Here is a 24,675-nt window from a genome sequence, read left to right as displayed (position 1 = left end):
GGTGTTGCAACCTTATCGATAACTCAAGTAGTGAGAATGAAAACACATCGATAGTGTTATATTGGAATGAATTTGAATAATTGGGTTGGGTATACATCCTCTAGTTACAAAGCCTTCCGCTGTGAGCAAATCAAACATTTTTTTAATTTCAGCCTACTATACTATTTTGAGTTTAATGAAAGGAATATCAGTTTGACATACCAAATAAGACTTTATCAATAACTAATAAAAAAGAAAACTTTTGGGTAGATCTTGGACAGCTCATTGTTTGCAAATTTTTTTTTTTTTTTTTACAAATTTCAAATATTTATTTTGGAAAACAGCCAAGAGTAGTTTGTTTTTGCTTTTTGTATAAAATTGTATTCTATTCTATTTGCTCCATGGTCTTAAGTTTATTTCTGTTAACTCATAATATTTAAATACATATGTACGTATATATATTTTTATAATATTTTTTAAATTAAATAACATCGCCTGGAACCTTTTTCAGCAACATGGCGCTTATTTTATATTAATTTTTTGTTACCCCTTTCCCATTTTGTAATTAAGTTTTTATGGTCATATTAAGAAAAAGTTATTCTCCTGTCGATATCAACTAGTTTTGAGCCTGCTGCACCATTCTTGTTGAAATAATTTGCTTTGCACATTTTTCAGTCCACTCCTTTGGATGTTTTTGCTTACGATGTGTATACATATTCGATCTGGATTTGAAAGTTTTAGGGCAGAATGTGCAAGTATACAATATTTCTCCGGTGTGTGTGGTCATATGTTCCTAAACAATAATTTATATATAAATATTTTAACATTGGATTATTTCACAGTAAATTGGAATGCTATTATTTACCTTTAAAGAATAAGCCAATTTAAATGCTTTGTCACAAACATTGCAAACGTGACTTTCCCCGCTATGCTCATATTTCATATGTCTTTTATGCGCCCGTAGCGTGGGAGATACTTTAGAGCAAACTGGACAGGTCTGCGGTGTTTGATACTTTTCGGTGTGCATCAATTTCATATGTCTCGCCAGATTATACTTCGACTTTACCTCCACATTGCATATTTTACATTTCTCCAATGGTTGTTGCACACCAGCATGCTCTTCCTGATGCCGTTGAAAGTTTTCGTTGCCGTTCAGTGATTTGCCACAAATATCACAAATTTTGGCATATAAATTGAGATGGCTCAGATTTAGATGTTGTTTCATAGTGTACTGATTGCAGAATCTAAATTCATAAATGTCTACATTTTTTTTTCTAATTTTATAACTTTATTTTTAACTTACGTTTTCTCACACTGAGTGCACTTCACATTTCTCTTTTCTTCGGGTGCGTGTATAAAGTAATGCCGTGCAAGAACTTTGGGTCGGTAAAAACCTTTGGAACATATTTTACATCTGTATATAGTACGATCTTTGGAATGAGAATACTTTAAATGTGATGCGAGACTGCTTCGATCGCATACTACTTTTCCACAAAGTTGACACTTGAAGTATTCGGAATTATTATGAACGTGAATATGGTCAACGAGAACGCCTCGATTGTACAACTTTTTACCACAACACTTAGCATAGCCATTGGTTTGATGCTCTTGGCGATAATGAGTTTTTAATTCTCGAAAAGTTTTCAAAGATGTCTCACATAAAGAGCAGGCCAATTTAAAATTTTGTGCAATGAATTCATCATGATCCGATGTTTTATATCCTTTTTTATTGTAGGGCCTGGTGGCTCTTTTTGTTTCTGTTTTCCGTCTTTTCTCTTCCTCATCATCTTCTTGACTTTTAGAGTTTACAGAAGCTGAGCTTATTAGCCTACTGTTTTCACCATCCGAGCAATCGGAATCCTTTTCTTCACCCTATCAATGAAGAATGATAATTATTGATAAATAGATTGTAAACATGAATTTTCGCACTACTTGTTTAAATAAATATACATCGTCCCATTTTTCGAAATTATCGTATGTTGCAAAAAAATTAAGTTTTACATTGGCACGTACAATAACAGAATGAATAACAATGCGAATAAAAAGTTTATTTGAACTTATAAAAGGATTTTAGTTTTATATAGCATTTTTTTATTTCATAAAATTAATTAGTAATAATGTTTAATTTATGAATAATTTTTCATTGGATTCGTATATAATTTATATACTCCACATGATACAATTTTTTGATGCAAAGATTTGTTAGGTCATTAAGCTTTTTTGTTGAATTGCATAAAAAGTTTTTATATAATAATTTAGCACTACAATTTTATGGTTTGAATGTTAGAATTATACAAAAATAAATATTAGAAAAAGTGAAGAAAGTTTTTTTTTTCAAATGTAGCAATTCGAAGCTTAATTAATAAAATATTTTTTTTTTTTTGGTAATTGACAACTTTGCAAATTTCTCTCAATTTTGAAAATCTTTATGATTCATTTTTACACAGCAGTATCCGTATGGATGGGGCGGGAATTGCGTATAATTGTGGGCCATTCACTTGGCTTTTGGCTCTACAATAATGGGCTGGAGTTACCGGCACCATTTCGATATTAGAATTAGAATAAGAATAGTATGAAGTTTGCACCGCGACCTAGGGTCTATTGTGCCCTCTATCTCCATCACATGTATTCCCAAAGTCCCAGCAATCTGACAAACTCCAGAAACCTGCTGGGTGCTATTGAGGTAATGTGATCCCTGTCCACATAAATGGAACCGAGGGTCCTGCGTCTACAAATTGCTTTGCAATCTAGAATCAGGTGTTCTGGTTCGGCTACATGTCGTAGAACCGGCAGTTTTCTCAAGAAGTTATGCCCATGTTGGACAAATGCTTCTTGAGTCTGCAGTGCCCAGTGTAGAGCGCGACAACAAGCCGGAATTTGTCTCTGGGGAGGTTTATCATAGCTTTGAACCTGGCTTGGTTGTACTCTTCCAGTAACTGCTTAGCATGACGCATACTTGTTGCTTGCCGCCAGTGACTTTCTCTGCCCACTCTCTCCTCCGTGCGGAGCAGCTTCTTTATTGTGTGGGACCCCACCGCGATGCATGGTTCTGGCCCCATCATCTTAGAAGCAGCAGCAGAGCGGGCGAGTTCGTCGGCCAACTCGTTGCCGGATACCACTTTGTGGAATCACTCCAGTCCGCCTTACTACCGAGAGTAACTTTAAACTTTTATTTCTATATATGATTGAAGTAGTAAAGTTTCTTAGCATCCGTTTTATTCTGAGGTATTTTTTTTTGATTATCCGAACTTCGCTGTTTAAGCGTATATCTAATCGTCATTTGTGAAATGTTCAAAGTTTCCATAATACATTTTTTACACACTGCAAAAGTAATTCTTTCGTTTACTAAGCTATATTCAAAAGATCTATTACGTCTTTTTATGTGTTTTGCGGGAGCCCTTCTACGACTTATTGGTTTCGGTTTAATGCCATACAATACCCATACTTTTATCCTTATTGCAGATAATCCCCAGTAGTGATCATTAATACGCTCAAGAGCAGGTTTAGAAAAGCGATTGCAATCTCTACCATAAACGAAGTTAAGGCACGGATTGGCTTTCACTTTTTTTTTTTAATATTGAAGAAATTTTACATGAATTCATTTTTTTGTAACCACGCTCTCCGACACAGCTCTCGTCCTCAATTCTATCACTATAAGTAACTAGAGGAACTGGGGCATCTGCATAAAAGAATGTATATAAATTCCACTTTAGAATTCTTTTGAAAAAATTTTAATGATCATTTAGAATAGAAACAGGTCACTGCATCCAAATTCATACACAAAATACAAATAGTATAATTAAAGGACTACGAACTTACCGTCTGTATTTAAAGCCAATAACATTAATATATTAACATATATTACATTAAATTTTATGTATTATATTTTGTGAAATTGTAAGCTTGTGCTGTGTCTCAGAAAAACTGCACTATTATCTTGGTAATATATTATCACAGTGAGTGTAAAGTCGTAATTGTATACGATAATTTTGCTATCAAAGATAATCGGTATGGCACATACGCTAAAATGTAACTCGTAATATCTTTCTAACAACAAGGATTATAATATTTTACCAGAGGATGAGTGGGTAACTTTAGAACAACCTTGCATCTAAAACTCAATTTCGTAAAAATGACAAACATATACGGGAACAAAATATGTATATATATTTTTATACTCTCGCAACCTGTTGCTACAGAGTATAATAGTTTTGTTCACCTAACGGTTGTTTGTATCACCTAAAACTAATCGAGTTAGATATAGGGTTATATATATATATATGATCAGGATGAAGAGACGAGTTGAAATCCGGGTGACTGTCTTTCCGTCCGTCCGTCTGTCCGTCCGGCTGTCCGTCCGTCCGTGCAAGCTCTAACTTGAGTAAAAATTGAGATATCTTTATGAAACTTGGTAGACATGTTTCATGGTACCGTGAGACGGTTGGTATTGCAGATGGGCGTAATCGGACCACTGCCACGCCCACAAAACGCCATTAATCAAAAACAAATAACTTGCCATAACTAAGCTCCGCAATAAGATACAAGACTGTTATTTGGTACACAGGATCACATTAGGGAGGGGCATCTGCAGTTAAAATTTTTTTTAAAAAAGTGGGCGTGGTCCCGCCTCTAATAGGTTTAATGTGCATATCTCCTAAACCGCTAATGCTATAATAACAAAATTCACTGGAAGCAAATATTTTTAGCACTTCTATTGACGGTGTGAAAATAGTTGAAATCGGGTGGCAACTCCGCCCACTCCCCATATAACGGTACTGTTAAAAACTACTAAAAGCGCGATAAATCAAGCACTAAAAACGCCAGAGTCATTAAATTTTATCTCTGGGATGGTATGAGATGACTTTATAGGAACCGCGTTCAAAATTAGACAGTGGGCGTGGCACAGCCCACTTTTAGGTGAAAACCCATATCTTGAGATCTGCTTAACCGATTTCAACCAAATTCGGTGCGTAACGTTCTTTTCGTGTTTCTATGTCATAGTGCGAAAATGGGCGAAATCGGATTACAACCACGCCTATTTTCCATATGACACCATTTTAAATACCACTTGATTCTTTCACTTTCCACTATGCAAATCAAGCAACAATGCTTATATCGGCGTAAAACTTTGCGTGAATAATACGTTTAAAGTATGCCACCTTGTGACCAAAAATTTTCTAAATCGAACCAAAACTGTTCAAGCCCCTAAGTACTAAATATGTGGACCCCAGTGCCTATAGTTGACCTTCTACCGAAAATATCAGTCAATCCACAAAGAAATCTCAAACGAGTATACCATTTGACTTTGCGAGAGTATAAAATGTTCGGTTACATCCGAACTTAGCCCTTCCTTACTTGTTTTTAAATAATTTTTTTACTTACGACTGGTGATGAAGCCAATTTGTCTATATCATCCGGTTCCATTTTAATGTCTGTGATGGTTATTTCCAACTCTTGCAAAGCCTTCAGCTTGTTACTTGCTTGTAGATGGGCGTTTGTTACCTGAATATAAAATTCGTGAAATGCCTGTACCGATCCCCAACATTCTTTGCATACGATCTGATTTGATAATGTTGACATCGTGAAGATCTATATAGCAATAAAATTTGAGAGTAAAATCGCATTTTAATCTAAATTAAATTTACCTCTTCATTGAAATGTTGTTCAATTATATTCCGCACATTTACTGATTCCGAGTTATCGCTATTGATATTTATTCTGTTATCAGTTGGACTAACTCTTTCTAAACATAGCAGACAACACTGACCGAAATCCATTCTATAAATTTAATTTACTAATAAGTTGCTCTATAAAATAGTAAACAATGTTTTAACCATGAATAAAATGATCCGAACTCTTTGATTTGAGAGAGCGCTGTCAAAGTCCACATTTTTTTATAACATTTGACAGTGGTGCCATTAAGGGAAGAAATAAGTTTTGAGATTTTTAAATGTATTTCTTGGGTATTTTTAGGTTTCCATTTTACAGAAAAATATGCATAATTAAAATTAGTTTAACAAGCTAGATATCCTATATGACTTCTAAATATAAGTACATGTATAGAATAGATAGTGATTGAGGTATGCACCGCGACCTATGGTCTATTGTGCCCTCCCCTAAGTCACAGCGACTCATCTAGCCCTAGCGTATTGATGAACTCCAATATACTGCTAGGCGCCAATGAGGCGATGCGATCCCTGTTTGGAAACATGGATCCCAGGGCCTTGACTCTACGTCTGCAGACAGCTGTGCAGTCCATTAGTAGGTGTTCTGGGGTTTCCGACTCCATGTCGCAGAACCGGCAGTTTGCAGAGGAGACCAAGCCCATGTTAAATAAATGCTTGTTAAGCCTGCAATGTCCGGTGTAGAACCCGACCAGAAGTACATGTATACTTTAATCACAAAAGATTTTCAAAATTAACGATAAAAACTAAATGTAACAAAATATTTTAATATTTCAAAACACACAAGTTTTAAATAACCTAAACATGATCCTTATTTCTTTTTTATATACTCAATTAACAAATATATTTTGATAATTTATTTGGAAGTCAAAGTTTACATAACATTTGCTGGGAATTCTAACCAAAATAAGTATATACGTTGGCAATTGGTACTGCTAAGCAAAATAATACTCTGCGACAAAATACCACTCTTTCTTAAAAACAAAACTATATTAAATCTCTTTAAATAAAGATTACAAATATACGTAAAAGTCAACAAAAAATCTGATCTCACAAATTACCCACTGATTTCGCAATTAATTTCTGCGGGATTCTTAGTGGTAGTTCATTGTTTTGCTTGTCATCTGTTCAGTAGCTCATGAACTAGTGGTTTTTCTTGGCAGCACTGAAAGTTTATGAGCTCTTTCAGAAAGCAAAGAGAGGAGTTTCGGTCATATTATCTATGGTTTTAACCAGCGATCGAATATATGCATCGATAAAATGAAATCATCAATTTTAAGCTTTCGATAAATTGAATGTATTTGTATTTATTCTCTTAGTATTTTGCTGTTATTCAAATTATAAAGTTAAAAAATGTAATCAATAGCTTGTAGGATATCATTTTCCATATATTTTGAATATATTGTACATATATTTGAAAAAATTTATCGGTAATATTGTGAGGTTATTTATCGAAACATCGATGCATTGCCATAGATTATCGTATTAAAGGTCAATTTCATTTTACAAGTATTATAATTGACGACGTGGTTTATATATTTTCGATGATTGTATAAATTTAAATTGAATTGCAATAGATAATTTTGCGTTAAAAATGTTTATTGGTTATTATTTATTTAAATCGATAAAATACCCACATTGAAAACATTTTTATCTTCCTTATTTCTTAAATCATTGAACTGATTTCAATAGTTTTTATTGTATATAATTTGTATATTTTAATATATGTACGTACATAAAAATACATTTAACATTTAATGATGATGAGCTTCTCCATTTATTTTTTTTCATTCGCATCATTCACAGATCCGATTATGGATTCTAAATCCTTTTGTATCTGTTGTCCCATTCCAGTGGAAGTATTTCGCTTTGCACATTTTTCCGCCCATTCTTTAGGATGTTTTCGCTTTCGATGTGCATACATATTCGCATTCGAATTGAATGTTTGTGGACAAAATGAACACGTATATAAAACTTCTCCGGTATGAGTTGTCATATGTTCCTACAACAAAAAATGTATTTTATTAGAAAAATAAAGCTTACCAAAAACATATAATTGTACATACTCGTAAGTCTTTGGGTCGTTTAAAAGCTTTGTCACACATTTTGCAGATGTGTTTTTTCTCTGTGGCATGCATAAATTTAAAGTGGGTATGATGCGCGCGGAGAGACGGTGATATTTTAGAGCATACTGGGCAAACTTGAGGTGTTTGATATTCCTCGGTGTGCATTACTTTCATATGCCGTGCTAAACCATACTTCGTCGTCAATTCAGCATTACATAATTCACACTTAATCGGTAATCTTGGTATACCAGCGTGCTCCTGCTGATGCCGGCGAAATGCTTCAGCTCCATGGAAAGATTTTCCACAAATGTCACATATCTTCGCATACGAATGTAGATGAACTATTTTTAAATGCTGTAGCATATTGTATTTGTAGCAGAAGCTGCAAATATACGAATAGATTCAGAATTGGTGTTAAAAATGAACTCTATCATACTTACGTCTTCTCACACTGAGGGCATTTGATATTCTTCTGTTCTTCAGGTGCGTGTATAACGTAGTGTCGATTGAGTAATTCACGACGAAAGAATCCTTTAGAACAAATATCACAGCGATAAATACGTTCTCTAGAACCGTGTGAAAATTGAAGATGCGCCTCAAGGCCACGCCCATCGGCAAATAGTTTTTCACAATGTTCGCATTTGAAGTATTCTGGGTTGGTATGAAATTTTATATGATCAACAAGTACACCACGTCTGATTAGTTTTTTACCACAACACTTCACATAACCATTAGTCTGATGCTCTTCCCGAAAATGAATTTTAAGTTCTCTAAAGTTTTCTAGTGGGTTTTCGCAAAGAGCGCATGTTAGTTTAAAATTTTTTGCAATAAACTTGTCATAATCCGATGTTTTATTTCGTTGTGTATTTAATTCCTTCACCTTACTTTTTTTCTCCGTACGCTTTCGTTTTTGTCTTTTCCTGGTACGGACTGTTTTCTGTTTATGTGGTGCACCTGTTTCTAAGTCCTTTGCAGGACTGCTAGGCTCTGCATCTCCTGATTCGTTGTCTTTATTAGACATTTGTGGTGAGTAAATTGGATCAGTAGATTCGAATTCATCCGGTATTAACTCACTCTTAACTTCCAAAAACTCCAAGTTTTTATCTTGTGTTTTGTTAATTATACTGTTATAAGGAAAAGTAAGTGGTTCAATTCGAACACTGCACTCTTTTAAAACAATTGATGACTGCGCTTCCAAAGCATGTTCGTTGGGCTTTTCTCGCCGTGGTCGTCCACGACGACGTTTTGGGGGTGAAGCAAGCTCGTCTAATGCATCAGGTTCCATTTTTATATCAGTAACGGCTATCTCTAACTCTTGCAAGGACTTGAGCGTGTTAGTTGCCGCCAAGTGAGCGTTTTGTACGCGGAGATAGAACTCATGAAATGATTGTAACAGTCCCCAGCATTGTTGACATAACACTTTGTTTGTAAGGTACGGCATCATGGTTAGCTGTATTTGGGAATTGACACATGTACATATATAAACTATAATAAGTCCTTTAACAAAAGGTTTACCTCTTCCTTAAAATGTTGTTCAACCATTGCACGAGCATTTACTGATTGCGGATCATCAGAATCAATATAAATTTGACCATTTGAAACATTGTTTTTTTCCAAGCATAATAAACAGGACAGTTTGTCAAACATCATCCGTTTTTATAAAAAACAAAACCTAATTATGGTTTTATGAAGTGTGCTTCTTAATATTTTTATTTTTAAACTACAAAACCTATAGTTTATATGTAAAAAAAATGTTGCCACCTGATACAAGTTTTATTTTTAAAGGAGATGTTATAGGAGATTAAAGTAAGTATTTATGGAATGAAAAGATTGCGATTTACAATAAAAATTAAAATTAAAATTACTGATAGAGAATGTTTTTTAGATTAATAATATATAGGCTTACAAATTTTAGATTATTTGTTAATATAATTCATAAACTTAACATGTTTAATGTCTTTTTTGGATATGCTAACCTGTTTTTTTGTTTTTTGTTATATTACGTGTAAATCGCGTGTAACGACATCACTTAATAAACCTTCAGATAACAGCTGATTTTGTTTGAGTATTTTGTTGTGGCAAAGTGATTAGTTTTTTAATGGGGTGGGCTTTAGTTTAGCATCCCACGATTTCAGGGTTAAGAGGGGTATGGTTGGATAGAGAAGATTCTCCAGATCACGAATATATATAATTATTGCCGCCGGAAACTTATAGTTTTCGAGATATTTGCATTTTAAGTTGAAAATTTCACAAATTTCATTTTACAATTTCTCGATTTATGGTTATATTTTCTTTTATATTATGCACTTATTATACACTAACTTTTCACTTCAGTGTTTCTACATATTTATTTTATATTAAATATTTAAGTATTTGCTTTAAATAAGCATTTAATTTTTACACAATTTTCGTAATATGAACAATAACAAATGGGTTCCATGTTGTCAGATAATAAGTGTTGCCATATCTATTGTATATATATATATATATAAATATATATTTTGAAAGCGAATTAAAATGAACAATAAAAGAGGATTATACCCCAAATATATGAACTATTATTTTGATCATTCCCTTCTATTGATAAATTATGGTATTGGATTGGCCAGGGTTATTTTTTTAAAGCGCGGCCGAAGGCCGCCAGTGCAGAAAGAAGTTTGACGCGATTGAATTATGATCACCCCGGTGTTGGACCGACCAGGGTTATTTTTTTGAAGCGCGGCCGAAGGCCGCCAGTGCAGAAAGGAGTTTGACGCGATTGAGTTATCAACACCCCGGTGTTGGACCGACCAGGGTTATTTTTTTGAAGCGCGGCCGAAGGCCGCCAGTGCAGAAAGAAGTTTGACGCGATTGAATTATGAACACCCCGGTGTTGGACCGACCAAGGTTATTTTTTTGAAGCGCGGCCGAAGGCCGCCTGTGCAAATAAAAAATCTTTACAAAAAAAAGCAATGTTAAAGAGAATATATCACTCTCTATAAACTTCAATTTTTATTAAGGATAATTATAATAACAGTGAAGATTTTGAAAATTTGATATATGAATACATATGGCGTAAAATCCATTTGTGAAATTATCAGATGCAATAAAACATACGTTTAAGCCATAAAACCTTTTTCTTTTATTAAAATGGAAAATTAAGTTCATAATATTTTGTAGAGGGTGATTGGGTTTTTTTTATTTATTTTCATTGCTTTCATCCGTTTGGATATGGCAACACTTATTATCTGACAACATGGAATCCATTTGTTATTGTTCATATTACGAAAATTGTGTAAAAATTAAATGCTTATTTAAAGCAAATACTTAAATATTTAATATAAAATAAATATGTAGTAACATTGTAGTGAAGTGTTACTGTGTAATAAGTGCATAATATAAAAGAAAAGATAACCATAAATCGAGAAATTGTAAAATGAAATTTGTGAATATTTCAACTTAAAATGCAAATATCTCGAAAACTATAAGTTTCCGGCGGCAATAATTATATATATTCGAGATCTGGAGAATCTCCTCTATCCAACCATACCCCTCTTAACCCTGAAATCGTGGGATGCTAAACTAAAGTTTTCCCTTTTAATGAAATCAATAAATAATAATACAAAGATGGATAATTGCGCTGATGATTCTAAACAGGAACACTTGAGACTGGCATCGATCATCAAAGATTGTCACGACAATTTGAGATCTCAATCCAAATTGAAAGGAATGAAAGATGCTTGGAGTGAGCACTTACAGAACACTGCGCTTTTGGAGCAATACTCGACAGCTATGCACCGTTTAGCTTCTATTTGGGAAACTAACACTACTAATCCCAACTTATATGCGCGCAGTCGTGTAAAATGGATAATTGACTACTGCAATTCATACTTTTTTACAAAAAAAGTATTTATCGAAAAACGTGATCGCGAACAGCGACTGGCGGCATCATACACTGGTATGCCAACTTTTGATGCAAGTGAATTAAGAACATCATTTACAAATTCTGTAAATGTACTCGATGTAGGCAGTTGTTTTAATCCCTTTGCTGACGAAAGCAATTTCAATGTCACCGCTGTTGATCTATGCCCAGCAACAAGTGATGTTCTAAAAGCAGATTTCTTAAAAATTATGCTAGACAAAATAGACAAAAAAATAGTCATCGAAGATGGAGAAGTTCTACGCTTACCATGTGAATATTACGATTGTGTTATATTTAGTCTGCTATTAGAATATATACCATCGTCAGAGGAACGACTACATTGCTGTCAAAAAGCATACGAACTTCTGCGTACCGAAGGCATTTTGATAATCATAACACCCGATTCACAGCATGTAGGCAAAAATGCGAAATTAATGAAAAATTGGCGTTACACCCTCGGTACGTTGGGATTTTATAGAGTCTGTTTCGAAAAACTGCCACATATCACTTGTATGGTATTTAGAAAATCGCTTATTCCAGTAGTGGCACAACGTTGGGCTGAATTGCATCGTGAGGATTACATGTCAAAGACAATACACATACCACAAGATAAAGTGTGATTGCCAGCATTACATATTTTTTAATACTTGAGTACGAAAAAAGTGTCGCTTTTTTATATTATTTTCTATTAAAAAATAATAAGTATAGTTTAATTATGTAAAACTCTTTCAAGCATGCCTTTATTTGTATGTATATATGTACATACTTATACAGTTTTGTATAACTGTTGAAATACTAGTTATTGTGAGCGACTTATATTTAACTTAATAAATAACTATGTTTTTATGATTTTATATATATGTATATATATTTCTCTTTGATCTCAATGAATCTTATTGAATAGTCATTTCTAAATGTTGTTGCACGGCATCTGGATTGGCATTGACACTTTCTGTACTGATTGTACTACCACTCGTGTTAATCTTTTGCGCGAAAAAAGCCGTTGCTGCACCTACAGCTTGTTTTGCTTTCAAAGCGGCTGTCGCACCCATAGCCTGCGCCATAATATTTGCTATATGCCTGGGCTTTTTCCTATCTGCCTCCCATTCAGCACGATGCAAACGCTGTCTATGCTTATACATATTAGCATTCGAGAAGAAAGTCATTGGACAATTAGGACAGGTATATAACACTTCACCGGTATGTGTTGAGGTATGTTCCTATAATTACAAAATACAAATGTGAATTTATATAAATTTGTGTTTAGTCAACGGTTATTGATTACCCTAAGATCTTGTGGTCGCTTGAATGCCTTCTCGCACATTGTACATTTGAATTTGCGCTCACATTCATGATTGAGGTAAATATGGCGCCTGAGTGCGCGCGATGTCGTCGAGACTTTATTACAAATCTGGCAGCGATGTTCACCACCCGGATCTTCATGAATCGATTTCATATGCTGTTTAAGGCCAGACATGTGTCGCAACCAAGTACCACAGATCTGACACTGCATTGGCTGAGGCACAGGTCGTGGCACTTCGGAATGCTCCAGTTGATGGTGTTTCTTCAGGTACTGCGTGCGCACCTGTTTGCCGCATTTGTCACAAATAATTGTGCTCTCCGGATCGTGATTGTATTTAATGTGATCCTTGAGCTTACGTTGTGTTGGTAATCTAGTAAAGAAAATATATACATATATTTTCAATAACAAAAAAAAAAAATCGTTGAAATCAACTCACTTTTTATTACACTGAGTGCATGAGAATTTGAATTCTGACTTGGGTACATGCTTTGAAAAGGAGTGATGTTCAAAAGCTGCCTTTGTTGTGAAAACTTTCGGACATTTGTCACACTGGAACATTTTGCGTTCCTTCGGTTCGGGCGGATTAACATGTGCCTCTTCATGCTGCTCGAGGTTACGACTGTCGGTGAATAGTCTACCGCATGTAGTGCATTTAAAGTGTTCTGGATTCCAATGTAAATATATATGCTCGGCCAATGCTTTTCTTTGTGGAAATTTGCGACCGCAACACATCATATAACCCGGATCCTCATTATGTGAAGCACGAAAATGCCCACGTATTTCGGCAAAATTTTGTACCAGCAATTCGCATTTCGGGCAAGCAAAACGTCCGAAAAATTGACGTATTACTCTATCGTATTCATCTTGTTGTGCACGCTTCGCCTCGATCTCCTCACGTGACATACGTTTAGGAGGCACAATTGGTTTTTCGCGTTTACGATACTTTTTTGGCTTGACAATCTTTCTTTTCGGTATAACAGCATATTGTGGCTTAGGTTCGAAGTCGGGTAAACTTTGATCAGAATCCGTATGTTCGCTGCTGGAGTCAACGCTATCATCGGTACCAGATAAACCGCCCTGGACAGTGTCAAAATCGTGATCATTATCCACAAATTCGTCGTCGCTGTGCAAAATACCACACTCATTTTTTATGTCACCCTTCGTGTCATCTTTCTTATTCGATTTTTCTTCGTCATTCCGTATTTTTCTAGGTCTGCCACGTCTTCTTTTCTCTGGTTCCGCAGTTGCAGTAGTTGTAACTTCTTTTTCAGTTGTTGCTTCGTCTTGTGGTGATGTATCAATAGAGGATTTAGGATCTTCCTTGGTATCAGTCTTGATACTAGTATTTAGTAAGACAGATAAAGGCAATTCGGTTTCTGAATCATCATCGTCGTGATTTTCAGCACACGGCTGAGGTGTTTCTTGCTTAACACGTTTAGTGGTCGCCGATATTTTGGCATTTGCATCTTTTGGTGGACGACCTCGACGCTTTGCGCGTTGTGCTCTTTCACTTATGGGTGTGCTCTCTTCGATGATTTCGATTTGTGGTAATAAATCTAAGTCGTACACTTCCAATTTTACTTCTAAATATTTTTTTACATCAAAATTTATTAGTTGTGCACAATAAAAACTTGTTTTTAGTATATTCACACAAACCTGAATCGAATATGTTCTCTTCCACATGCATAGAGTTTTGTAACTTTTCCTCAGCATCGATCGCGTTTTCCGATTTTAGATGGATTTCTTGTGGCAATGGATCATTTTCCTGCTCCTGCTCAATATGAGCAAATGGAGTCTTCCAATCGGCACGATTATGTACCTCGGCTATACGTTGATAAAATATATGAAAATCACGCAAAGCCTCCCAACATGTCCAACAGATGCGTTGCCCCGTACATATATCCCGTTCGGGCTAAATATCGCTCCGCAGTTAATAATTAAATTTTATTTATTACATTTTTTTTTTTCACTTACTTTCAACCAAAGATGCTTGGCTATAATGCTGCAGACTGTCATTTGGCAACCTTCTTCAGAGAAAATATCAATGAAACGTTGTGCCGGTGTTGTAGCATCCTCCATGCAAAGCAAACAAGCCATTGCACAAGTGTTGAAATATTATATTTTTTATATTAAACGCAATTATTTGTCGTACATTTGCTTTAAATATCTTTTCAAAGCATAAAAATGACACAAAAACACAACTAAAATCAGCAACTACTGAAAATACACAAAACTGCAACAAAAGCGTACTCGCTACCCCAAACAAGCTATGCAAAAAATATGAGAAACGTCAAACTGACAGACATCATAAGCGAAATGTCAGCGCTGTTCAAAATAGGAAGCCAAAATTTAAAATAATTTTTTTTGTAAATTATATTAAAATTTAAATATTAAAGCCGAGTTTTTAGTTTACGAAACTTATTTGAAATTCGCATTTCACTTTTTTTTTTACAATATCGCATAAAGTACATTGATCAAAACACGTATTTAGACTGGCAATGCTATTTACATATTTGTATTGCTAACCAGTGTTTGCTTTTGCGTAGATACATAGTGGTTGTTAAGAACTAAATTTTTAATATTTTAACACATATTTTAGTTGTAATTAATTTTTTTCTTTTTATTTGTGCATTTTAAATTGTATAGTCTTAAAATAAGTACCATATATATTAATCACAAGTTTTTAAAATAAGAAATAAATTAAATTAAGGTTTGAGTTTGAAGTGTAATATATTAATTTCTAAAGTTTATAATCATTTAAAAAAAATAGTATATTAAATTTGTTGTTAAAACTTTTTGGGTTTTTCATATGATTTCTTTTTGAAGAATTTTATATATATTTTAATAGAAAATCCAGTTGCTGGTTGTTTCGAAAATTTTTTTTCTTAATTTCCGTATAAGAACTATACACGATTTCATACACCCATACATATGTATATAAAAAGTGTTTACATTATAATTAATATAAAATATACATACATATATCAAGTTTCTAAGTGAATGAGAATAAAATTAGGATTTCCGGTGATCAATAAAGCTCACGGTGAACTGCTGCCCATAAAGTGTTTAACTAGCCAATATGTACATATTTAACGGCTAGTTCACCCGCAACTATTTGTTGGACTCAGTTTGGCGCACGCCATATTTACTCCAGAATGTAACGGGACATTTTATACGCTTGCCAGAGTTTTTATGAAAAACAGAACACTCATTGAAAGGTGGACAATATAAATGCAGTGAAACAGCGGTCTCAATGTGACTCGGATTCTCTACACGATGCAAGCCGAGGTTATCTAAAATTATAAAATAAATGAGTTTAATAAACAATTCCATGCTAAATTGTCGGATGACACGCTTACCATTTATGTATGCCACATCATTAACAGTTATTGTGGTGTCACCCTCGGCTGTCAGTTGTTCACTATCGAAATCATGCTCCCCCTCACTATCGCTATCCACTTGACCAATGTCCGCGTTGGGCATCTCTATGGACTGAGTGCATGGCATTTTGTAGCGCGTCTCCTTCAGATCACCCTTAAGCATCTTCATGAAACAATGCGAATCGGCGTGATCGTGTATGGCTGAGCCTTGACCTTCACCCCAGCATAAGATCATCAAATTGAATTTGCCATTGCCGGCGTCGACCAGATTGCGCGTGTACTTGAAACGATCGAACTTGGCGAAGCGCTTCCATTCGCGTGCATTCGATTTGTATGTCAACATTATGTGATTGACCATCTCGATATTCACGAAATTCGTTTCGAACTCTTTGTGTAATGCAGTGATCAAGTCATTAAGGCTATCAATGCTGGGACCATATTTAAGCGGCTTTTCTATGCCACAAAAATAGCGTGTAGCTTCACGCAAATAACGCTCCTGCTCCAAATCCACGTTTCCGCTGTCGACTTTAGAAAGCGCCATGTCGCTGCAAGTTTTATTAACCTGTGTCGGCAGAAAAAAGTAAGGATTAGTCTTTTTTCTTTTTAAAGCTTAGAGTATAACTATTTTAGTGAGTACCTTACTGAAAATTTATAAAGACGCGTCTTCTTACGACTGACCAAGTATTATTCTAAAATCTTATCTTTTGTGATTGGTTTCCTATAAATCGCACGTAGGACATAGTATGTTAAACAAAAGACTGCCATTGAAAGAACCTTCACAAATATGTCCGTATTTAATTCCTAGTTAATTGGTCAGAATATACTTTCTCTGATTGCTTAGGTCTTTTGTAACCTAAACATTTTTGATTGAGTCCATAGGAATACCCGAATGAATGAGGTAATTGGATTCACCAACACAGAGGAAGTATCCTTTTACCCATTTTTCCATTAAAAATTTTCAAAGCTGGTGAGCCTGTAATATTTTTTATAACACCTTCGAACGCGTCATTATCTACGGGTGTTTCCATTTAGCGAACTGTGGAAGAGGTTTCCTTTACTACTTCGATAATTGAAAGCCAGCAAGATCCGTAGTTTCAACGTGTTTTTTTAGCATGAAAAATTAGAAACTATTTGGTATATTTCTTTGTACTGCCTCACTTTTGCTGGGCTAAGGTAGAAACCAACCAGAGGAACTAGTTTGAATCGCTAGCAATAGGCTTAGCACATTTTTGATGAGCTCCAGGCGTTTTAACGATACCGGAGAGTTTAGACCCGGTATCATAAATGGTCTATTGTTAAAGTGTGACCTCCCTCTCGAGGATCAGCCTAAACTAACCTACGCCATGTCAGAAAAATTATAGTGGATTTATTTGATTAGCTCTAAGAATTTTGTTTAAAATGGCTCTCGTATTTTTTCAAATATTTTTTTAAAAATGTACATATATGTATTTTCAATTTTATGATCAATTATCTCTATAATGCTTGTTTCAATTTTGTAACATTTAAAAGCGAATTGACTCAATTGACATTACTGTATATTTAACGGTAAATTTCTATGTATTTGATAACCGCTTTTTAAAATACTTTTGTGTGTGAATATTTAGTAGTTTTAATTTCTGGAGTACATGTACATGTATGTATATATTGTATGTATGTATATATCGACCAAATTTTGTGTATGAGGAGCAGAAATCATTTGTGATGATATTTTTTGAAACAAAAAAAAAAAAAAGCAAACAGTTGTAGTTCCGTTACATCTGTCCTAGACACTTAAAACAGTCGCGTACTTGTGGTATATGTACAATATATACATACATATGTATGTATGTGTTTGTATCTGTACGTATGTAGATAAGCTCTGATTTGTTATGGTTTCTGGCTTTAGATTTTTTTTAAATATAAAAACATAAATACATATTTAAAAAAAAGGTTCACCATCACTAGGCATGAGCGTGTCATGTGAGCTTTGCTATAATAAAACAAAACAGCTTTATTTTTTTGCAATGTCAAAATTTGCAGTTTAAATCTCTATCAAAGTCTAAGCGCCATATTATTATTGACATTGTCCAATATACAAATATATATAATATGCAGATTGACTGAATTTTGAGTGTATGTACATATATACTGGCTGTTGGTTTGGCTACACCACTAGGCTTAAAAATGCGAAGTCTCGGATAGTTGGAGCTTCAATAATTGATATAAAATGTGGAATTTAAGTTACAACAATGAAAAGTGAAATGAAAGTGGTCAAAGTTCCATTACTTAAAAATCATACCAAATTTATTTCAGTTAAAAAGATTTTCACTATAATTGAATAGTAAAACATTTAATTTCGACAGGTGTTTTTTACACCCTGAACAAATGCATACTTTACTTTACTTATACTCAAAACTTGAATGATTGATTCACATTTTGCACACGTTAACAGTTAAACTCATCATTAAAAACTCGTGAATTACTGTAATTTCCGCAAAACGGTATTATTTGTGGTTGCGGCATGTTTATAATCGCATCAATGATAATCTTAGGAGCATATTTTTAATTTTGGCGCTGTAAAAACGTATTCGTTCTTATCAAAGCTACATAAATTTCTTATCGCTTATATAAGTATATGCATGTAAATACACCTTTGATTGTGTTATTATATGAGTGTGATCTACTATTTTCTGTAAGCAGCGGTTATAGATTGGCAATAGTAAAGCGAATTCCTGCATTTAAATAATTTATAACGGTGTTAATTTTAAGCTAAGTTCACACCACACAATCCTTGGCTCTACGTAATCAGAAGTGCCGAATTTGTAAAAGGTCGAGCATTATGGCTTGTGCCGCATTTTCCAAAACTATTTAGTGTATATTTTAAATTATGCAACAACAACATGAGGTTACATAAGTACATACATACCTATCTCACACACACACTCATTTGTCTTATCTCTAGGCTAAATCGATATTTTTAAAACGTAATTGAAATGTAGGGTTATTTATTTCGTATGTACATATATACATAAGTGTGAACACTCAATACTTTAAGGTCAATAATCATTAATTAATCGGCTGATTACGGCTTTAAAATTTGATTTTTTCTATGTGTTAAAGATAAATAGGTGTTAATGGAAAATTCCTGGCTACAATTAACACTTTTTTAAATAGAAAAAAAATTCTCTAAAAATATAATTTTTCTTTCAAAAAATATCCTTGTAACGTGCTTTAAACTTACACTTGAGTTTAAGTGCTTTCCTTTTGTGTGTATCCGTTATTTTTGTTGTAAACAATTTTTTTATACATACAGTTTTTTGCTTAAAACTTCGATATTAAATTGAAAATATTTTTCGATAATTTGTTTTAGTTTTTAATTTTTTTAAGTTGATTTAAGCTCGACGCGCACGTTTCGAAAAAGAGAATATGAATGATTTAAGAAGTAAAATTCTTCGCTGAGCTGAAATTGAAGGTCGAGATAGCATCCTTTAATCTAATTGTAGCAAATATATACCTTAGCTACAATTTTTGTAAATAAAATAAATTATATAATTAAATATGTACATATGTACATCAATTCAAGATGTGGTATAATATACAGACATACATATATTATCCGCATATATAAATATTACTTATTGAAAATATACCATATTTTGTGTTTGTTTACTTTTTTCCTGAAAAAATGGCAAATGCAATTTTATAAAAACCGATATTCCGCAAAAAATCTCGCATTACTTTGGAAATGTTACATAAAATTTGAGAAAAAGTTTGAGATCTAAGCGATAATAATACAAGTTAAAAACAATAATATTTATTTCTTATCCGAATATGTTTGTATGTTAGTTTAATTAAGAGAAATTTGTAGTAATTTTACGAAAATAAAAATATTTATTTATTTATGTGCAATAAGATTAGTGAGAATAGTTATTATGAAGAAAATATGTTATGAACTTTCTCACATCACATACTAAAGTACGTCATGCTTAGCTTAAACAAATTAAGTAAAATAAAAAATAAACAAAAATATTTATATTATACGCAGTTGAATTAATATTATAAATTAATTAAGGTGTTGCCACCAAAGTATCTTCAAAAACAAATTTTTTTTCGCGCAAAAGCCATTTTAGCTAAGATGAACCATTATTGATCAATTGGAAATATCAAACCATTTGTAAAACTCCGACCGGAGCAAATTTCTCAAAACAGTTTTTTTTTGGCACGGTCAGAGATCTAATTCGTTCAATTCCTTACTAATGTTTTTGAAATTTTATCTAGAGAAAGATGTAGATATTTTTTGTGCTTGATATTTCACATTTTATAAAATCTTTTAGTGAAATAAAAACGTCTTTCCTTCAAATATCATCTCAAATAAAATAGTTTATTAAATATATGGAGAGTTGAGTAGACACAATTTCAATGTTTTCTCAGTACTTTTTTTAATCTACCAAAAAACGATCAAAGCTCCACACATTCTTGTGAAAAAATTCGAATTTTTGATTTTAAGAAAAAAATAATTTTCGTTATTTTCTTGAAACTAGCTGTCAAAATTTGTAATCTTCATGACAACTAATTCGAAAAATCTGGTAAAAATCATTAAATTTTAGTTAAGAATCTCCAACCTTACGGTTACCTTACACGGTTCTTACTGTTACAAATAAGAGTTAGATAAACTGAACTATTCTATTTCGAATAACATATTATGAGAAGTACACATTCCTCATACAAAAAATAATGTATTTTCTATTCCACAGGTGGTTTTAAATTTAGCAATGCATCCGTATTTCTTTACTAAAAACTCCTATAATTGATTAATTTTTTCCACACGTTATCAAAATCGCAGTTAACCCATTATTTGTGACACCAAAGCGTTAGTGAGAGATTATACTCTTAAGAAAGCTTTTCCTGTGACTTGTTTTCCTTTTTTGGGAGCGAGTATCGGTATACTCATACTCATATTTGTAGCGGTTATAATGTGAGCATATTCGAATTATCAAGTATTTAAGGTGTAGTGCAGACGTGCTGATTTGGCATGCAGTACATAAAACACATATCGAGAACCAAATAAATAAATCTATAAATTTTTGTTGAATTTCTGCTATTATCACTTACAAATACAATGGTGACTATATAACTTGTGGACAATTTTTTTCATTGCTGTAAGCAGAGGTCATAGATTACTGATTGTTATACTCTTACGCCTACACTTAAATCACTTATAACGGTATCAACAGTTTTAAGTTGAGAGTACAAACGAAAACATAATATTATATATGCATTTGAGCCACTCATTGGTCTTATCTCTCGGCTAAACCGTTGCTTTAAAACGTAATTGAAAAGTAAGCTTATTTATTTTGAATCTTTGTATGTACATGCATACCATACATACATGAAATGTATGGCGTACGGTGTGTTAAGGTCAATATTCATTAATTAAACAGCTGATTATGGCATTAAAAATATATTCTTTGCTTTGGAATAAATATTTATGGAAAATTCCTGACCACAATCAACACTCTTTTGAATTAAGAAAAAATTAAGTTTTCTTTCAACAAATTTTCTTGTCTTGTTCGAACTTACACTTAAATTTGAGTGTTATCCTTTATGTGAGTGTATATCTCTGTGTCTTATATATAGAATTTTTCTCTCTTACTGCTGAAAACACAATAACAAATTGAAATACTTCTTCGATAATTTTTAAAACGTTTTTAATATCTTTTTTTTTTACAAATTGCCGTTGTAGGCTCGACGCGCACGTTTCGAATAAGAGAATGTGAATGATTCGAGAATCGCAGTGGTTCGCTAAGCTGAGATTGAAGCTCGCGATAGCTTCCTTTACTAATAAATATGTTTAAATTTTATATAGAAAATATATATTTGTATATATACGCATACATACATAAGTTAAAATAAATCAGTCAATTAATACATGTGATATTTATAAAAATGAAGGGTGTTTTTTAGAGGTGTACATTTTTATTTCAAATAAAACGCAATAGTATTCTATATTTTCTAGGCCTTTCATTATGTAGACCATCCTATCGGTACAATTCTGACCCATGATTCGGAAAGTCTATAAAAATAGATATAGCCGTTTTGACCCGCCCTCTCAAAATCAACACTGGAACACGTGCGAATAGACTTCATTTATGATATATCTGTCACATATTTATTTACTACCTAGCCCTATTTACATCATCCCTATAAATCTAAACGAAACTTGATCTTTCTTTCACCGAGTCAAATCGAAAAAATTTATGTGGTCCATAGTTTGTAAAAGTTCCACTGACATTTTTTTTCGAATTGGGCACGGTGTTAAGCAAATGATATCGTGGTAAAATTGGAGTGAAATATTATATCTTTTTCTACAATCAAGCGTCGTCATTTTTTGAAAAACTATCTACTCTCTTTGACCAAGTGTCAAGCTTTGAAAGACTTTGACTTTGAGTTGGTATGGTATACCTTAAAAAGGGGGGTGTGTGACCAAGAAGTTTTGGTAATCAGCTCTAAGCTCTTTAAAGTTTTTTTTTTATTTTAACGGAACACGTGATGGGCAAGTTCACTCTATATTAAAGGAGGAAACAAATGGAGGTTTCCCAAATACCACAGTTTAATTGTTCCGTATGATATAGCAGCCTTTTCAATATTTTATCTTGCAGAAATATTTCGTTATCATCTAATTACCATTCTAGCAATGGCTACTTTGGACACAAAATCTCACTTGGAAAAGATCCATACGTGGGGATGAAAATACCATTAAATAAAAGCTCCCGAGAAGCCAGAGCAGCTTTTAGGGTGATCTAGAAAAATATTCTTTAAAAATAAATGTGGAGTTGTCTTGCTATTATTACACGCGGACCGATGTTCCCAGATTTTTCAGCTACGCTGGGTTAAAATTTTACGTTAATACCGTTAAGTCAATTAAAATTTAGGGGCTATTATCGCTAGCCCACTTCGTCCGAAGGGTCGGTAACTCTCCAGCTCTAGAAAGCGCTTAATCTGATAGTTGCTGGTTGTAGAAGGATTTGGACTCACTTGACCAACGTACAAAAGTGTAAACAAAATCTGAGTTTTCATTTTGGCCAATTCAAGAAGAAGCTGACAACTTTTTACAGTTCCAGTAAGCATAAACTGCCGAGATCTTTGTAATTGAGACCTTCTGGTTTCATCAATTTGTTTACCTAAAACGTCCTTTGCACTTCTCGCAACATTTTTCTAACCACAATTTTCATATAAATTAGTAAGACTCACCATGGGGGCACTTCCGGTCTCCGCAGTCCTTTGGTTATCGCTGCTATCTTTCATCTCAGTATTTGCTGAATGTTGTAAACGCTTGCGGCGACACATTAGTGGAAACTCGCACTGATCGCACACACTTTAAAAGCTAAATAATTTAACGAGCGCGCAATTTACCTCAACGCTTAACTAAAACTGAACGCCCCTTGCAATCGATGACTGCGCTCGCTTCAATGCCGATGAAAGTTTAAGCTGCACAATAGCAATTTAGCAATAAAACAACAACTGCAGCAAATGATCTGCTGTGTGATCTTCACTTGATGTATAAAGATTGTGTGATTAGTTTGTGGTTGCAAAGACGCTGGCGTGTGGCATGAATATTCACGAGTTGATAATGTTTTTTCAATGCACTTGTAACATTTGGTTTTTCACTAATTACTGAATGCTTACGATGTTGTTGCTTTTGTTCCTTTCATTCCAAACAATACGAATTGTTTGCATGATTTAGTGGCATTTGTTAGTCGGTGCAGAGAGTTGTAACTTCGAATAACTCTGAACCGTTAGTGTTGCGTATCTGCACGATTGTGTGGCTTTTATCCACAGCTCAGCCGCACAACCACAACAACAACATTTTTGGTATTTTCATATTTTTGTGTGATTTACTCAATTCCATTGGCCACCATGCCAGCCAGCAGACGCGGCTTGCTGGTTTACTGGCTTTCTTTGTATGTCTCCAGTTTACGTTGTTGTTGCTTTACCTGTCTTCAATGGCTCTACAACCTGCGCTTATTCTGTTTTTTGTTGTTTTAATATTTTCTCTTTGAGTGTTTGCCAACAGCGGTATCAGTGGCACAACAAAAACAACAACAACAAGCCAGTACGCTTGAATCCAATTGGTGGCAACTAAATGTGTTGACATGTGTGCTCTTTGAGTGTTTTCAAATCGACAATTAATGCCTGCTAACAGTAGCAGTTCGGCGGCAGTTTTCGGGTCATTAACATAAACAACGGCAACTTAGGGCACGGACATGTGTATGTGTGTGTGTGTAAGTTAGGGTACCAATCTACATAATTATGTTGATATCACATGCTACCTGTGTATACGTGCACGTGAACATTGTTTGTTGTTTTGTTGTTGTAATATTGT

At 33.8% G+C, this 24,675-nt stretch overlaps 5 protein-coding genes across 7 annotated transcripts in view; 2 read left to right on the top strand and 3 right to left on the bottom strand.

Annotated features, from left to right (window-relative positions):
- Positions 1-24,675, top strand: part of LOC106618895 (32 kDa beta-galactoside-binding lectin) — a 114,071-nt gene that overhangs the window by 73,900 nt on the left and 15,496 nt on the right. The window lies entirely within an intron of this gene.
- Positions 240-5,836, bottom strand: LOC106618904 (transcription factor grauzone). Its single transcript, XM_014236823.3, has 5 exons — positions 5,625-5,836; positions 5,362-5,568; positions 1,283-1,851; positions 845-1,223; positions 240-772 (listed from the first exon to the last, which is right to left on the bottom strand). Exons 1-5 carry the CDS (start codon positions 5,754-5,756, stop codon positions 596-598), a joined length of 1,464 nt encoding a protein of 487 aa, XP_014092298.2. The 5' UTR covers positions 5,757-5,836; the 3' UTR covers positions 240-595.
- On the bottom strand, positions 7,323-15,210 carry LOC118682075 (zinc finger protein 721). Its single transcript, XM_070107793.1, has 9 exons — positions 14,908-15,210; positions 14,590-14,845; positions 13,370-14,516; positions 12,916-13,303; positions 12,527-12,850; positions 9,245-9,379; positions 8,170-9,179; positions 7,730-8,111; positions 7,323-7,665 (listed from the first exon to the last, which is right to left on the bottom strand). Exons 1-9 carry the CDS (start codon positions 15,028-15,030, stop codon positions 7,441-7,443), a joined length of 3,990 nt encoding a protein of 1,329 aa, XP_069963894.1. The 5' UTR covers positions 15,031-15,210; the 3' UTR covers positions 7,323-7,440.
- Positions 11,044-12,613, top strand: Samtor (S-adenosylmethionine sensor upstream of TORC1). Its single transcript, XM_014236838.3, has one exon. The coding sequence runs from the start codon at positions 11,309-11,311 to the stop codon at positions 12,248-12,250; it is 942 nt and encodes a 313-aa protein (XP_014092313.2). The 5' UTR covers positions 11,044-11,308; the 3' UTR covers positions 12,251-12,613.
- LOC106618886 (cysteine dioxygenase type 1) lies at positions 15,527-24,087 on the bottom strand. 3 transcript variants are annotated; one of them, XM_014236792.3, is made up of 3 exons: positions 23,544-24,087; positions 16,293-16,875; positions 15,527-16,226 (listed from the first exon to the last, which is right to left on the bottom strand). In XM_014236792.3, the coding sequence occupies exons 1-3, from the start codon at positions 23,637-23,639 to the stop codon at positions 16,045-16,047; spliced, it is 861 nt and encodes a 286-aa protein (XP_014092267.1). In that variant the 5' UTR covers positions 23,640-24,087; the 3' UTR covers positions 15,527-16,044. The 3 variants fall into 3 exon arrangements, with proteins under 3 accessions (XP_014092267.1, XP_014092268.1, XP_014092269.1); XM_014236793.3 differs by lacking the exon at positions 23,544-24,087 and adding an exon at positions 21,873-22,083; XM_014236794.3 differs by lacking the exon at positions 23,544-24,087 and adding an exon at positions 16,951-17,705.

This window comes from Bactrocera oleae, chromosome 4 (assembly GCF_042242935.1).
Source record: "Bactrocera oleae isolate idBacOlea1 chromosome 4, idBacOlea1, whole genome shotgun sequence".
In the NCBI taxonomy this organism is placed as follows: Eukaryota; Metazoa; Arthropoda; class Insecta; order Diptera; family Tephritidae; genus Bactrocera; species Bactrocera oleae.
The sequence above is the reverse complement of the archived record's forward strand: the minus strand, read 5'-3'. Positions and strand labels throughout refer to the sequence as shown.